At 44.2% G+C, this 14,677-nt stretch overlaps 1 protein-coding gene across 2 annotated transcripts in view; it reads right to left on the reverse strand.

The window, feature by feature from the left end:
• Window positions 1–14,677, reverse strand: part of LOC115088337 (vacuolar protein 8-like) — a 95,740-nt gene that overhangs the window by 61,034 nt on the left and 20,029 nt on the right. For both annotated transcript variants that reach the window (XM_029596501.1, XM_029596500.1), the window contains 3 exons: window positions 8,852–8,971; window positions 7,464–7,583; window positions 1,321–1,443 (listed from right to left, as the gene is read on the reverse strand). In XM_029596501.1, the coding sequence (XP_029452361.1) occupies window positions 1,321–1,443; window positions 7,464–7,583; window positions 8,852–8,971 (363 nt within the window). The remainder of the gene's footprint in view (window positions 1–1,320; window positions 1,444–7,463; window positions 7,584–8,851; window positions 8,972–14,677) is intronic.

Raw genomic sequence — 14,677 nt, forward strand, 5'->3', positions numbered from 1 at the left:
TTTCCGTTTTATTCACCATTCCCTTTCTAATAATTCCCAACATTCTGTTAGCTTTTTTGACTGCCGCAGCACACTGCACCGACGATTTCAGTGTGTTATTCACTATGACACCTAGTTTTGTCCCCAGCACAAGTACCTCACTATGTGGCAGTTCAGGTTTTGTCCCCAGCACAAGTACCTCACTGTGTGGCAGTTCAGTTTTGTCCCCAGCACAAGTACCTCACTGTGTGGCAGTTCAGTTTTGTCCCCAGCACAAGTACCTCACTGTGTGGCAGTTCAGTTTTGTCCCCAGCACAAGTACCTCACTGTGTGGCAGTTCAGTTTTGTCCCCAGCACAAGTACCTCACTGTGTGGCAGTTCAGTTTTGTCCCCAGCACAAGTACCTCACTGTGTGGCAGTTCAGTTTTGTCCCCAGCACAAGTACCTCACTATGTGGCAGTTCAGTTTTGTCCCCAGCACAAGTACCTCACTATGTGGCAGTTCAGTTTTGTCCCCAGCATAGGGACTCCTATATAAGGCAGTGCAAAGCTGGCTGCCTGCCCCCAGCCCAGTTACTTTTCCGTAGCTGGGGAAGGATTGCCTCCTCCCCCTGTGTAGGAAACCCACAAGCTGAATTGCTCACATTTCAATATCAAGGATTTCAGCTTTTCCTACTCCGCCCTCTGCAGTCCAGCTGGGGACTTTCTCTGCTGTTAGATACCAGCAGCTTCTTCTCCTCCTCCTTTCCCCATGCTGTCCTCCCCTGTTTGGCTTCCCCACCAGCTCTGTATATCCGATAGCTTTCTCTTAATCAGGTCCACCACCTGGTTCCCGGCCTCGCACAACTTCCTTTTCCCTCAGCACTGTGGCTCTCTGGGAGGTGTAGTTATCCCCTTCCCCCACCCCAAGTTCTACCTACACCGGCTTCACTCCCCAGTAATCTTGAGTAATGGGATGTACCTCTCATTACAATGCCCATTGGAGGCAGCTTTTAATTGGGGTGCTAAACTCAACACAAATTACCTCTCTCTGGACACAGGGAAAGAGTTTTGTTCAATACTGGAGGTGCTCCAGTACCCACTGCCCCCAGAGAGCTGACAACTATGTACTTGCCTGCCTACAAGTCGACTCTTCAGAAGAAGATTAAGGAGAAAAGAGTGAAAGGCCTTAAAGGTTCACAGAAATGCAAAAGATTAAGTGAACTTCATTGCAATAAGAGAAAAAATTATGTCTCCCTCCTAGACAGGGAAAGTTGGATTCTCATCAGGTAAGCATACACCTCTAACAATCCACTTACAGTCTCCAAACTTCAGATAAGGTAATCCTGCCGCAGAAAAGTACCTGAGCGGGTGAGGTTTAGGATAGCTCCCACAGCATTTTGTTGAACTCTGGGATCATAGGATTTAGCAAGCGCCAATAAGGGTACGACTCCTCCAGCGGAGCCAATAGCCTCCCTATTGGATTCTGTTCAGAGAGAAGAAAAAAACAAGGAGATCAGTTACAGCAAATCTGTTTTCTGTGCGCTCTAATGTGCACCTGGAAAGAACTTTAGTTACTGGCATGGCTTTTATTTACCTGACCTGACTCTGGCACCATCAATCAAAACTGTTCCCTACTGTTGGGGGTGAAATCCCTTAGCAATCCATTCAGATTAAGAGAGCTGCAATTTAACAAGCAAGCTTTACGAAATGCTAAAGATGGATATAATTGTTATCCTCATAGTTTCCGAGTCTTTCTTTGAGTGATTTAGCATAGGTGCTATCCTCACCGATGGCACAGAATATAGTAGAAAGGTGATTTGACAGGGTACGGCAAACCACGTATGTAATTCTTGGTCTTTGCATGAGCAGGGCAGCATTTTTATGACCTGAAGTGTCAAATCTCAACTAACAGGCCGATACAGTAAAAGTCGCGGGAGAGCGAGCGAACGCCCGCTCTCCCGGCGCATGCATAGGCCACTCTGCTGTGCGCGCGATTCTGTATTCAAATGAGGGCCCGCAGCAAAAAGAGGCACTAGGGACACTAGCGCGTCCCTAGCGCCTCTTTTTGGACAGGAGCAGCGGCTGTCAGCCGATGCTCAATTTTGTCGTCGGTTCTCAAACCCGCTGACAGCCACGGGTTCGGAAACCGGACACCGGCAAAATTGAGCGTCCGGTTTTCAACCCGCGAGCCAATTTCAAATTTTTTTTTTTTTTTTTAACTTTTAACTTTTGGGACCTCCGACTTAATATCGCCATGATATTAAGTCGGAGGGTGCACAGAAAAAAGCAGTTTGTACTGCTTTTTTGTGCACTTTCCTGGTGCCCGGAGAAATTAACACCTACCTTTGGGTAGACGCTAATTTCTGAAAGTAAAATGTGCAACTTGACTGCACATTTTGCTTTCTAAATCGCGCGGGAATACCTAATAGGGCCATCAACATGCATTTGCATGTTGTGGGCGCTATTAATTTCAGGGGGGGGGGGTGGGTTGGACGCACGTTTTCGACGCGCTATTACCCCTTACTGAATAAGGGATAAAGCTAGCGCGTCAAAAATGCACATCCAATCGCGGGTTAACAGTACTGTATCGGCTTGTAAGTGAAGGAGGTGCCCTTTTGAAGTAGGGTTGAGATTGTTAGCAAGGAACATGAAGCAGTAAATAGCTTTACCAGGCAGCAGGCCCGATCATCTATGTTTACAAAATAGTGCGGCTGGACTATTTCATAAATAGACCGTCTGTTTCCATTTTTAATTTCATGCTGAAAACCAGCTGCAATTTGTATGTCTGGTCTTTTGGCTGGCAGCTTGTTTCTGCTCCTTTGTGTTTCCAGCTCGGTCGTCACCGACTCTAAACAGAACTTGGCTCTGTAAGCCATCGTTTGCAGCCACATGAGGTGTTTTTTCACCATTTGTTATTCCTTCTCCTCCCTCCTGCCTTGCCCAGCCACTGCAGCAACATTCTTCTGGTGGAAAGGCATGGCCCGGAGATTCCTCTGAAACCCTCGGCAAAAGTACACTATTAAAGTCATTCAGCCGTGTTACCACCCACACTGACCGAGAGGAAGCAGAGGGTCTGATAACCACAGGTGCTCAAGGCCTTCTTATCGCTGAAGTGCTGCCAATTTCTTATCAGCTCACTCTCACTTAAAAATGATTGTAGGTCGTAAAGAAGCAAGACCAGCTTTAAACTTTAAGTGAAAGTTTCCTTGCTGCATTAAGTGGAGTAGAGCAAATTCTCCAGTTCTAAGACAGACTGAGAAAGGAAAAGGAGTGAGGAGGGGCTAGGGTAAAAGCACATTTTATTTATTTAGGTTCCGCTTTTCATACTTTTTTCAGCTCTTCAAAGTGGACAGTACACAGGTACTGTGGATATTTCCCTATCCCCGGAGGGCTTACAATGTAAGGGGCCGATGCAATATAAAGCGCGGAAAGCGGGCGTGAAAGGTCAGCGCCTGCTTTCATAATGCCCGTGAGGGTGGGGCGCCATGCAATATCCAAATTAGGGGGTCGCGCTAGCAGAGAGGCGCTAGGGTCGCTTGCGCGACCTTAGCGCCTCCTTGCTAATGCGACCCCCGCCTCATGAGACTCTCTTGCTTACTCCCGTTGTTTTTTCAGATATGTGGAATGGAGGAGTAACCTAGTGGTTAGAGCAGTGGGCTAGGAACCAGGAGACCAGGGTTTGAGTCCTGCTGTCACTCCTTGTGACCTTGGGCAAGTCACTTTACCCTCTGTTGCCTCAGGTACAAACTTAGGGGCTGATGTAGGGGATTAGTGCCTAGACGCACATTTATCGCTCAGCTATTAATGCCTGGAGCAGGCATTAATAGCTGAGCGCAGGTAAAAGAAGTACAGAAAAGTAAAAAAAAACTCGGCAGATTGCTGAGTTATGAAGACAGAGGCCTGTAAACTCAGCGTCCGTTTTCATTATTGGCAGACAGCGGGTTATGAAAACCAATGCTGAGTTTACAGGCGTCGGTCTCCATAACTCAGCAATCTGCCGAGTTTTTTTTTACTTTTCTGTACTTCTTTTACCTGCGCTCTGCTGTTAATACCTGTCCCAGGCAGGCGTTAATAGCTGAGCGATAAATGTGCGTCTAGGCACTAATCCCCTACATCAGCCCCTAAGTTTGTACCTGAGGCAACGGAGGGTAAAGTGACTTGCCCAAGGTCACAAGGAGTGACAGCAGGACTCAAACCCTGGTCTCCTGGTTCCTCGCCCACTGCTCTAACCACTAGGTTACTCCTCCATTCCACATATCTGAAAAAACAACGGGAGTAAGCAAGAGAGTCTCATGATTCTGGGCTCCTCTGTTTAATGCTTGAAAATGCTGATCTTTGATGAAACAAAAACCTCTTTTAAAAAAATTAATCATAATTAAACCACACCCATAAGACTGCCTAACCTGTTGCACCTTTGCGAAATGACTGGAAATGAGCTAAATGGTATCAGACCGTAATCAACTTTTACCTCAGTTCTAAGAATTGTGCTTTGTTTTGTTTTTTTCCCTTAAAGAACTCAGGCAACAGGGATCATGTGAGGAGAGTCCCTGAGGGTTCTTATGACAAGATGATGATTTCTGACAGCTTAAATATTTTTCACCGGCTGCTCACATCACCCAGGCCTTGGTATGTAGAACAGTTTGCAGAGTTATCTTGGTCTACTGACTGAAAAAAAACATCAAATTAAAAAAAACCCACTTTTTTTTCCTTTGATCCAGGGCTTACTGCTGTATGCTCATGCTTTTTGGTTTGCAGTGGAATATAACAAACGTCCAGACTTCAAATAGGTCATAACCGAAACAAAAAGATTTCTGGCTACAAGAAGAGACCAAAGAATTCATTATATCCCCTATCCAAAGGAGAAACTAGATGGTTTACAAATGCCTAGAACAGAAAGGTGTAGCTTTTTTTGTGGCTATCTGCTTAGGACCTGGGTGGGGTTTCTCTCATCCAATGCTTTCCACAAGGGGCAGAAATATCAGTGACACACATATTCAAAAGTTATCAGGCTAGCTAAGTTACCCATAAACTTATTCCTCATAACTTAACTGGAATACACAGTGGGGCGGCTGCACCGCTGAATATACCTAGACAACTTTAAAGATCGTAACATAAGTTTATCCAGCTAAATTTAGATCTACTATAGCAGGTCCAACTTATCCGGTTAGCTTAGCTGGGTAAGGCTGAGTACCACCATTTATCTGGCTAATGGGCCGATACAGTACAGTGCACTCCGATGGAGCACACTGTTAGCCGGCATTTGGACGCGTGTTTTCGACGTGCTAGCTTTACCCCTTATTCAGTAAGGGGTAATAGCGGGTCCAAAACGTGCGTCCAACCCCCCCCCCCCCAACCTAATAGGGCCATCAACATGCAAATGCATGTTGATGGCCCTATTAGGTATTCCCGCGCGATTCAGAAAAAGCCAAGCCACACATTTTACTTTCAGAAATTAGCGCCTACCCAAAGGTAGGCGCTAATTTCTCCGGGCACCGGGAAAGTGCACAGAAAAGCAGTAAAACTGCTTTTCTGTGCACCCTCCGACTTAATATCATGGCGATATTAAGTCGGAGATCCTGAAAGTTTAAAAAAGTAAAAAAAAAAATTGGAAATAGGCCCGCAGCTTAAAAACAGGATGCTCAATTTTGCTGGCGTCCGGTTTCCGAGCCCGTGGCTGTCTGCGGGCTCGAGAGCCGACGTCAGCAAAATTGAGCATCGGCTGTCAAACCTGCTGACAGCCGCCGCTCCTGTCCGAAAAGAGGCGCTAGGGACGCGCTAATGTCCCTAGCGCCAGATAAATAGATCCTCCCATTACGCCCCTGTCCTGCCCACCTCTTAGCCAGTGGAAGGAATCCTGTGCCGGGGCTGTAGGTAGATGTTCCCACCTGTGCAATGCCCAAAGGGAGGATTACACCAACAAGGAACAGTAGGGTAACAAGATTTCATAACCAAGAATTTTAAATGTCCACTTTGCCAGTGCTAATAGTTTGTCACTTTTCATAAATCTACATTCTTATTTTTTTTATAATCCAAACTTAGGGAGTTATAAGGTAGCCCAGGTGCTAGGATCCCTGGCCATTAGGTTACCATTGAGGTTAAAGACCCTTAATCCAACTCCCATGCTTCCACCTGAGTTATTAGCTCCTCGGAAACTCCCCCCCTCTCTCTCTTCTGCGGTTAGGTAGTGCTTTGACTGCAGGACCTGAAGTATTTTTTCAATCACACATGGCTGCTCTTGCAATCTCAACCTCTTTTGAAACAGGATCCAGAAGCCGGGCTTCAGCCGCTTGGTCTCCCATCAGAGACGCAGGTGATATACTAGAGGGGTACACGGGAGAAGTTTTAAAGAAGGCTCTCTCTCGCAATTAACGGTGCTCTTGCAGTTCTCTTCTGAAGACGTACAATGGATACTTTGCCTCTCTCCCCAGCAAGGAATTGTGTGAGAACCCATCAGGCAGCAGGAAGGTGCTGCACACTGCCATGAAAAGGATCCGGCTTCCATTCCTGGATCGGGTCCTACGCTCTCCTGGTCAGTCCGGGGCTGAGGATGCTGCAAAGATCACGCTTACAGCCTTTGGGGGTGGGAGTTATATTACTCACACACCACTTACACCTAGTGGCCGGGTTTAGGACCCACGATTACAGGGTTCCAGAAGGAGCCCTGGTGTGTGGTTCGCTCCTCCCCCCCAGCCCAGGATTGTCACTACAGTGATTGGACTGAAGGAATTTGGGAGGGGGATAGAAATTAAGGGTAAAACTCCCTGGGTAGTCACAAATGAAGGCTCATAACATCACATCCAAGCCCTGCTTTCACTGCTGGAAGCTCAAGGGAGCGGGAGAAAACTGCCGGATTAAAAAAAACGAAAAAGCAAAGCAACCCAGGAAGAGGCAAACGGCTTTTACTGGCTTGAAATTGGTTAACTTTTACTCTCTGCAAAGCGTCTTGTTGCTGGAATTAAAGCTCTTAGAGTTTTCCACCTCCACTGAGACATCACAGAAAGGATGCAGAGCCCGGGGCTCGCTCGTTCTTCTCACAGGGTGCCAGAGTTACGTTGTCTAAACAGAAATACAGAAGTACGGTCTCTGAAATGAATGCAGAAAGGTAGGAAAGAGAGCCTCGGGTGAAATTGGTGGGAAGGAAAAATCACTTCGCGGGCACTCCCCTTTTAACTAGGACCTATTTGTAAACATAAAAACCAAAGGAAAATAAATTGCCAAGCACATGCGGGCTTTATCCTGTGATGAAATGCCCACATTATTACAACGCCCCGTCCCCGGTTCCTCCACCCCATTCTATCAGCAGTCAGAGTGCTCTCATTATCACACTCACTACAGAATGAATTCTGCCGTCTGTCTGTTCAGTAATCCATGCAAATGCAGGACCTGATTTACTCTGCGTTTTTCCCAGACACGTGAATCAGACCTGTAGTCTCTCTAGTATTCTCTCATCATACACAGGCTTAAGAGTTTGACTACTAGTGTTGTTATCGAATGGATACTCACCAGACATTGCCAGAGTCATGATGCAGGCACAGGAGTTGCACTGGACAGTGGAGTCTCCCGACTCTAGCAGCTCCAGTATTGGCTCAAGTAAACCCACTTGTACAACAAGTTCTTTATTTACTGCCAATAAGCGCAAACAAAAATAAAACAAAATCACCCATTTTAAATGCATATTCTTTTATGATGCAAAAGGAATATAAAATACATGTTCAGTTTGGTGAGATAATAAGCCTGCATAGCAAGATGGATTTTTATCTTATGTAGCCACTCTAATCCAAATATAAGAGAAGGAGCTGGTTGCACTCCACAATCAATATATCGTCCACAAAGGAGTGCAAAGAACAATGAAGGTCCAATTTTAATCTTCATCAAAATTATTTATTTTAAATGTTCAAAGTCGCCACTCCAACTTTCAAAAACATGCACAATCGAATGACTGTTTCAGGGTCCCCACTCTAATCCAAACCATAATCAAATAAGAGTTAGTGGTTCTTGAACTCGGAAAGATGTAGAAACTGAAGATAGTGCCACCCTATGTCATCCCATAGTGCCACCCTATGTCATCCCATAGTGAGGGGAAGAAGAATAACTGAGGACAATGCGGAGTGAACATGTTGGCGTAAAGGTAGGTGCAATGCAAATCTCGTGTGGCCCCAGAAGGCAGACCCCCAGCATGCCTAACGTTGTAGTGGCATGAAGACTAGTTGGGAATGTTATGTCAAATCAAATTTATGCATGCCCAAAGACAAAACATGATACATATGAGAAAATACCAAACCACACAACTGTATATTCTGCCTGTGATCTTCTTTGTTTCACAGGAGAACTGGCCCAGCCAAAGAATAATATGGTTTTAGCTTAAAGACTGGTGCTTAGAGCAGGGATGAATATCATGTATTTTGATTCCTGGTAGATTAGATAGGATACATATTTTTTCTTGGCAAGAACTTGGTTTCCTAGTGCATTTAGTGCTGTTTTATAGATACAAGAACTACTCCAGTAGAGACCAAAGTCCTCCATTTATCCACAGAACACAGGCAGAGGCGGTGCAAGATTCCTCACCTTGCCCCACCTATGTGCTCAATCCTACCTTACAGGGAACATCTCCGAGGGCAAGCGAGCAATTCTGTTTGCATCCCACAGCAATCTTTGGCGTATCTCCTCCACTGATTTCCAGCAAGGATGACAATTAGCATCAAACTGTGAACATGGTTTTAGTGATGTGCATCTATCCGCTGGCTACAGGACCGAGCCCATCTCAGGCCTTATCTTGTTTTTTCAGTCTTACACAATTGCCAACTCCTGCCTAAATCTGTCTGTGCGTCTGAAGAAAGGAGGAGAATTCTAAACGTAATTATTTGCTTATGGCTCTTGTCATAATTACTCACCATTTCCTTCAAGTAAAAAATTGACCAAGGATAAGGAAGACATCTGCTGAACCTCCAGATCATTGGTTTGTAGCAAAGCATGGTAAGGCTCCAAGTATTCTTCAGGCAGTTGAGTATTCACTGCATGAGACAGAGAAAGGGCAGATGAAATCTTGCCGCCCACTCAGCGCACTCTCAATATTAAGAGGCTTACAATGGAATTAGCAAGTTTAAAGGATGTAGCCCCAGTGGGCCTACATATGCTCATTTCCAAAATTCATTTTTTTTATATACCGACATTTGATCTCAATTGAGATATCACATCGGTTTACATTCAGGTACTGTAACTATTTCCCTGTCCCCAGAGGGCTTACAATCTAAGTTTTGTACCTGAGGCAATGGAAGGTAAAGTGACTTGCCCAAGGTCACAAGGAGCGACAGCAGGACTTGAACGCTGGTCTTCTGGTTCATAGTCCACTGCTCTAACCACTAGGCTATTCCTCCTCCTGCAAAGGGAAGCAAATGCTCCCCCTCCCCCTACCCCCCCAAAAAAACATTTAAAACCGCTTTTTTTTTTGTTTGTTTTTAGTTTGTTGGTTTAGTGGTTATTGTATGTTATGGGTTTTTTTCGGGGGGGGGGGGGGGTGGCTTTAGATGAGGGTAGGCTGATATGTGATATAGAATTTTTAATTGTTATTTTGTCAAGATTGGTGTAACTATCTGTAACTATTTTCTACATCGCTTTGGGCGGTCTTCTAACCAAAAAAGGTAGTATAGAAAAGATTGTAATTAATAAATAAAACTTTCAACTCTGCCAAGTCTCCACCTCAGTCTGTTCTGTGGTTTGTCTACTGAAACGAGGTCAGGAGAGAGACAAAACGCTCTTTTCTTTCATTCTGTAAACGAACGCCTAAGTAGCAGAGAGGGAGAAGCAGGCAGCATCGCATCAGGATGTATTTATTTATTTAAATAGGAGGGTTTAATGCTCCTGTGAAGCCAGGCGGCAGAAGGCTTAACCCTCTCTAATCCGTTCGCGGGTCTCCATTTTAGCCAAAAGGCCAAGAAATAATCCCGGCTTTAGAATTACGGTCGCTTCTTGGCCCTCTTTCATGTTAGAGGTTTTATTTTCTGATAACTTTACACAGGATTCCTGTTCCTGCTGTGGGGTTGTTTCTTCCCCGTGTGTCGCTTACCTTCTTGTGGTGAACGGTTGTGTAAATATAGGAACTGAGGAAAACAGCAGCATTTTTGAAACAAAATCAAAAGCTCAGCTGTACATTTCTTGGGCCCCTTTTACTTCATCTTTACAAGGAAAATGGGGAAAGGGGCAATTGAGAGGGCTGGGGTGCTTTAAAAATAAATGGAATGCACTTAAAAATGTATTAACATTCATGCAAATTAATGTTTAATTGAAAAGCAAAACTTATTTACATTGTTCTGTTTAATGTTGAGAGTATTTGCAACTTTCTTTGTATTTCTTTAGAAGTGAAAATTCACAGAAACTTGTTGCATTGCTCCAGTTACTAGGATCCTTGCTTCTCGCTGGTCTGCTCTAACCCAGGACTCATTAGGCTGGAAACTCTCTGTGAAACCTCTTTTCCTCCTCTACTGCTGCCGCTGCTTGAGTCCAGCCCCTCCCTCCTGCATTCAGTCCCGAGTATCTGAATCTTAATCTCCAGCATCCTCCGATCCTGCTTACATGGACTTGTATACCTGCTTTATCTATGCAAAGGAGTAAAATCAGGACTGGATCAATGTGTCCTGAATCTTAAAAAAAAATGGAGTCGGTAGGCAGCCCCACATTCACAGGCAAAGTATGAAGGGGAACAAGTGGAGCAGCTGAACGAAAAAAAATATCATTTTCATTTTATGACAACAAAAAGTAAAAGTTTTGTTTTGCAAATTCTTAGCAAAGGCGAAATAACCTGTTTTGCACTTTTTGCTTTTGGTGCAGATTTTATTTCACATATTATTTTAGGATTACCACCTGACCCAGATCAACCCTGATAGTTTGATCTAGTTCTCATTTTTCCCCAGTTCTTCTGTGGAATTCTAGTTCCAATTTCTGTAGAAAAAGCAGAACTATGAGTCCATACACATGCAGTGGGACACAACCAGAAGTGGATCAATCTCTCATCAGGTGGAAAACCCACATCTCTCCGCAGGAAAGCACAGGAACTCTGCTCTGCACCCAAATATTCAGTACGGCTGTAAATGGAGGGGAGGGATAATCTCTGCTGGGGAATAAGAGCATGCTCATCATATAGTGCTTGGGGCTGACGGTTACCGATGCCGCTTTCTAACTGTGAGGTGCAAACAAAGTCGTTGATCTTATCTATATTTGCTTTTCTGTTATTTTATTCAATGAACTGATCCATGTAAGCATTGTACAGTTAGGACTTGATAATGAGGGACACACCTTAATTTTCAATGAAGCCTACTGCACTGGTTTGCAAGACAGAGCTAAAAGTGAGAGGACTCCCCCTGCTCCCCCAAGCAAAGAGATTATCCTTCCTTATGAGGGATACGAGGAAACTCTACCCGGGCATTGAAATGTATTATATTTTAAATGACATGCCGGGTTATGTCAATCTCTTTTTCTCTCAGTAGCTGTTCAGATACTCCAAAATTAAAACTGGAATTTATTTTCTCTTGCTTTCTTTCTTTTTTTTTTTTTTTTTAAGTATACAGGAATGCACAAGCCCTTAACAAGGTAATGAAGGCAGAAAAGGACCAAATGGTCCATTCAATCTCCCCAGCAAGCTTCTTATGGTAGTATCTGCCATGCAGGTTAATCTCATGTTTCTCTTCAGGCTAGCACCTGCCCTTCTGTGTAATTATTCCCAAGCCTTAAAATGTACTGCTAGCAACATTTTTACTGGGTGATGAACCTTCTTGAAAATTCAAACAGTGCTGACATGGTTTGCTTATAGACTTGGCCTTAGAAGCAGTCCTGTGCTTTTTTATTTATGTCTGCATATCAGTTACCCAGACCGTAAAAGTCAGGACCCGTGTTGGTTGTTGTCTGAATCCAATTCCTTCCCCCCCCCCCCCTTCACTACCGCCCTCAAAGCAAAGTGATGATGTAGTTGCATCAAAAGCATAAAGGCTTATTTGTTAAGGGTAGTAATTACTGTGCCGTGCAGGATAACCCCATGCTTATCAGTTCCCCAGACTGTAAAAGTTGGGTCCCTTGTTGGTTGTTGTCTGAATCCAGCTCCCCATTTCCCCTTCAAATACCTGAAAGGTTTTAATGATGCACGAACTTTAAACCTTTTCCATTGGAAATAAATCAATAGAACTAGGGGTCATGAAGTGAAACTCCGAGGGGAAGGGGGCACTCCAAATCAACAGCAAACCTTCTTGGAGAATGGTGGTGGATGCCTGGAATGCCCTTCTGGAGCAGGTGGTGAAGATGAAAACAGTCAAATTAAAACCTTTCAGGTATTTGAAGGTCTGTATCATATGTCCCCTGCACCTTCTCTCTTCCAGGATATACATATTTAGATCCTTCAACCTCTCCTCCTAAGTCTACCGACCCCACACATTCTTTGGTTGCCCTTCTCTGGACCGCCTCCATCCTGCCTCTATCCTTTTTGAGATATGGGCTACAGACCTGAACACAATACTCCAGGTGAGGCCTCCCCAAGGACCTGTACAAGGGGATTATCACTTCCTCCTTCTTACTAATTATTCCTCTCTATGCAGCTCAACATTCTTCTGGCTTTAGCTATGGCCTTGTCACATTGCTTTTCTGCTTCAGATCACCAGACACTATCACCCCATGCATGACTGCACTTCTTGGCATTGAATCCCAGCTACCAAATCTTTGACCACTCTTCACGCTTTCTTAAATCATTTTTCATTCTCTCTATTCCTTCAGGCATGTTCACCCTGTTGCAGATCTAAGTATCATCTGCAAATAAGACAAGCTTTACCATCTATCCCTTCTGCAATATCACAAAGATATTGAACAGAGCCAGTCCCAATTCTGATCCTTGTGGCATTCCACTTAACACCATTTTCTCTTCAGAGTTGGTTTCAGTTACCATTACATGCGGTCTCCTGCCAGCCAACCAGTTTGTAATCCACTCCACCACCTTAGTGCTGACTCCCAAGCTTCTCATTTTATTCACAAGCCTATGTATCAGGCTTGATACAAGGACTGTATCAAAAGCTTTGCTGAAATCCAAGCAAATCACCAAGCACTGTTCTTGGATCCAATTCTCTAGTCACCCAATCAAAAAAACCTATCAGGTTTGTCTGACAGGACCCTCCCCTGGTGAATCCATGCTGCCTTGGATCCAGCAACTTACTGGATTATAGATAATGTCACTATTCTTTCTTACAGCAGAGTCTTCATTAATTTTCCCACCACTGAGGTGAGGATAACTAATCTGTAGTTTCCAGCCTCTTCTCTGCTACCACTCTTGTGAAGCGGGACCATAACTGCTCTTCAATCTTGTGGCACCACTCCTGTTTGAAGGGATCTACTGAACAGGTCTTTCAGCGGACCCGCCAGGACATCTCAGAGCTCCCATATTATCCTGGGATGTACCTCATCTGGCACCATGGCCTTGAAAATTTTCAATTTACCTAGCTCTTCCCATACATTCTCTTCTGTAAAAGGAATTGAGTCTACCTCATTCCCATCTATGGTTTTGTCAACCAGTAACGGTCCTTCTCCAGGGTCTTCTTTGGTGAACATGTTTCTGAAGTACTTGTTTAATATTTCCGCCAGTTCTTCGTGTCTCTACACCTTGCTCCTTGTCACCTTTCAATTTCACTATACCACTTTGGGCTTCCTTATTTCTCAGATTTATCTGAAAAATGTACTGTCACCTCCCTTTACTACTTTGGCAATTCTGTCTTCCATTTAACCTTTTGCTTTCCTGATTTCTTTCTTTGCCTCCCTCAGTTTCACAAGTTTTCTTCCGTGTGTTATTCTTTTTGGGACCAATTATACTTCATAAATGCTATTCTTTTTGCCTTTATTTTTTCAACCATCTCCTTTGAGAACCAAATTGGTTTCTTTTTCTTTGTACATTTGTTTACTTTTCTAACATGTAGATTTGTTGCCTTTGTAACAGCTCCTTTTGGCCCACTGTTGCACTTCATCCATTTTCTCCCAGTCTTCTTCCAGTTACATCCCATTTTGTCAAAGTCTGTATTTTTGAAATTCAAAACTTGGGTCTTCATTTGACTTGTCTATATCTATATCTTATTTGTCTATGTCTATATCTTATTTGCGACATTAAACCATACCGTCTGATGATCACCAGTGCTCAGGTGATCATCAGACGGTATGGACATTAAATATATTAAATATATTATCCCTGTCAGCACTAGGTCAAGGATCACACCCTCCCTTCATGGGTTCCATTACCATTTGTTTGAGCAGAGCATCCTCTATCTCTCTATTTCTTGCAGATGGGATACTCCAGTCCACATCTAGCAGATTAAAATGGTTGACTTTGGGAACATAATTGGATGAAGGTCTTGTCTGATGTCGTGGGGGGGGGGGGGGGGGGGGGGGGGGGGGGGGGGGGGGGGGGAGTTACTAACAGACTGAAATGGGGCTGTGGTACACCATGTTACAATATATATGGTTGAAGCTAGTTTGTACTTGACTCTGACAACCTCCTCAATAAAAAATTGTTTTGTTTTGGAAAATCTCCAGCATTAAACACGTCTCCCTTCTTTCCCACCGTTTGGATGTCTTTCACCAGATCTTGATCCAGGTCTTCATATTGGGTTGGAGGCCTGTAGATCATGCCAGTGTAAATGGAAGAACCATTATCTTGTCTTAGGATAGCCCATAATGCTTCCTTCCTACCCCATGTCCTT

The sequence above is a fragment of the Rhinatrema bivittatum genome, chromosome 3, assembly GCF_901001135.1.
Source record: "Rhinatrema bivittatum chromosome 3, aRhiBiv1.1, whole genome shotgun sequence".
Classification (NCBI taxonomy): domain Eukaryota; kingdom Metazoa; phylum Chordata; class Amphibia; order Gymnophiona; family Rhinatrematidae; genus Rhinatrema; species Rhinatrema bivittatum.